General features: G+C 43.1%; 1 protein-coding gene across 1 annotated transcript; it reads right to left on the bottom strand.

The window, feature by feature from the left end:
- Window positions 1–568: 568 nt before the first annotated feature.
- AK88_05633 (uncharacterized protein) lies at window positions 569–1,311 on the bottom strand (the record flags this gene model as incomplete). Its single annotated transcript, XM_012483235.1, has 2 exons — window positions 569–906; window positions 1,146–1,311. 2 exons carry the CDS (start codon window positions 1,309–1,311, stop codon window positions 569–571), a joined length of 504 nt encoding a protein of 167 aa, XP_012338658.1.
- Between the last annotated feature and the right edge of the window lie 397 nt (window positions 1,312–1,708).

The following is a 1,708-nucleotide window of genomic DNA, read 5'->3' as shown; positions in this document are numbered from 1 at the left end:
GAAATAAAACGATCGGGCACATAAGAAAAAAAAAAAATAAAAAGGATATTAAATAAGGAGTTAACAAAATGGTGAAGCAGTCATGTGAACATATCAGACAAATGCATTTTGTGTGTGTAGCACACTGAGGAATCTGTTCGATGTTTAAAAAAAAAAAAAAAAAAAAAAAAAAAAAGTCAAATGCGGGGGCAGTGTACACAACAACTGCTAGATGTACAAATAAGACGCGACTTCGTGTCCGTGTGCATATTAAGGGATGCATGCAAAAGCCACAAAGTTGTTCACGTGTGGACAGCGGGATAATTGCACACTATGTTGCGTCAATACATGTGCACCGATTTAAGGTGGGTAACACAAATTTAATTTGCGTGAACGGTGGTGTGGGGGGAAAAATTGCAAAAACCAGAAAAAATTAAAAAAAGAGCAAAAAAATGCAAAATGTGGAGTTCATTTTGCAAAGTCTCATTTTCCGCCAAGCACACACGCAAGCGTACCGTCACAATAACGTCTTCAAAACTGGGTTGTCCTAACTGCGTCGTGGCAGCAGCACGCATGGCCGTGGCGCTCATTAAATGTAGCCCCTTTTAAAGCCATAATCAATACACGAAAAAGCAGCAGACGACAACACAGAATAGGCGCCCATCATTTTATAGCTTGAAGCACTTTTATATATCGTTCCGGCGAGGAAACCTGCTATGGAAGAATTGTACAGTTCATCATTCTTTGTGAATAATTTTACCATATTATTTAGGGCGTAGAAAATCATGGTTATGGAAGCCATTTGGTTGGCCACGCTCGGTCCTATCACTGAAGTGGAATTCAAAACGGAGTTCACAAAAAGCTTCCTCGTCTTCCCTCCCTTGATGACTCCACTGATTAGCCCGCAACTCCCTCCTAGTAGAAGGCCTGTAAGATGGTGCCAAGGGGTGAATGGTATAAATGTGTAGGGTGTGTAGTGAGGTGGCTGCCCTTTTTTTCGTATGCATTATGAACAGCACTCAGTTGAGAAACTCTCCAGTGGGCAAACTAAACTCGTAGAGAGGGAGGTGGTCCGCCGGTGTAGCCATTTAAGCACTGCGAACGGAGTAAAAGGCAACCACCCAGTTGCACATTTGCCCCGCTGCGCCATTCATTTGGAGGCGTACCTGAGCCGTAGGCCAAGCCAACGCTGTAGACGAGCTTCTCCCCCCACTGTCTACCATATCCTTGCAGATACAAATTTTGCTTGTCAAGCGATAACTTTTTCTCTGGTTTTTTTTTTAAAATTTCTAAGTCATAGTTGACCGATCCCGTTTTTAAATAATCTGCCATTATTAATTTTTCCCTCTGTTTTTATGTATATGATGTGTTAACTCATTTATTTGGTGTGATGGTTCTTCGAACGGTTCCTGCGGGGTGCGCGCGTTCGTTAGTTCACGTTGGTCAGGTCTTCTCCCTGTTTGCTTTCTTTTTTCTCCCTATTCCGTGCGTACCTCAGTTTATACAAACATGCGTTGTTGCCTTGTTCCTGCAAAGGTTCTCCCTTGTGCTCTAAAATGATGCTCAATTGCAAAAAATGTGCCTGTACATAGTAGGTCGCAAATTGCAGTGACGTGGTTTAAAGGTTATGACGAGGGGTGTCGCGGCAGAGGATTCGAACAAATGGGCGCTCCGTGAGTTGGTCGATTTGGCAAATTTATCCTTCGTGGGTACATGTTCGCAAGGAGGG

Source organism: Plasmodium fragile (genome assembly GCF_000956335.1).
Source record: "Plasmodium fragile strain nilgiri unplaced genomic scaffold supercont1.188, whole genome shotgun sequence".
Lineage (NCBI taxonomy): Eukaryota > Apicomplexa > Aconoidasida > Haemosporida > Plasmodiidae > Plasmodium > Plasmodium fragile.
This window is presented reverse-complemented; position numbering and strand designations above follow the sequence as displayed.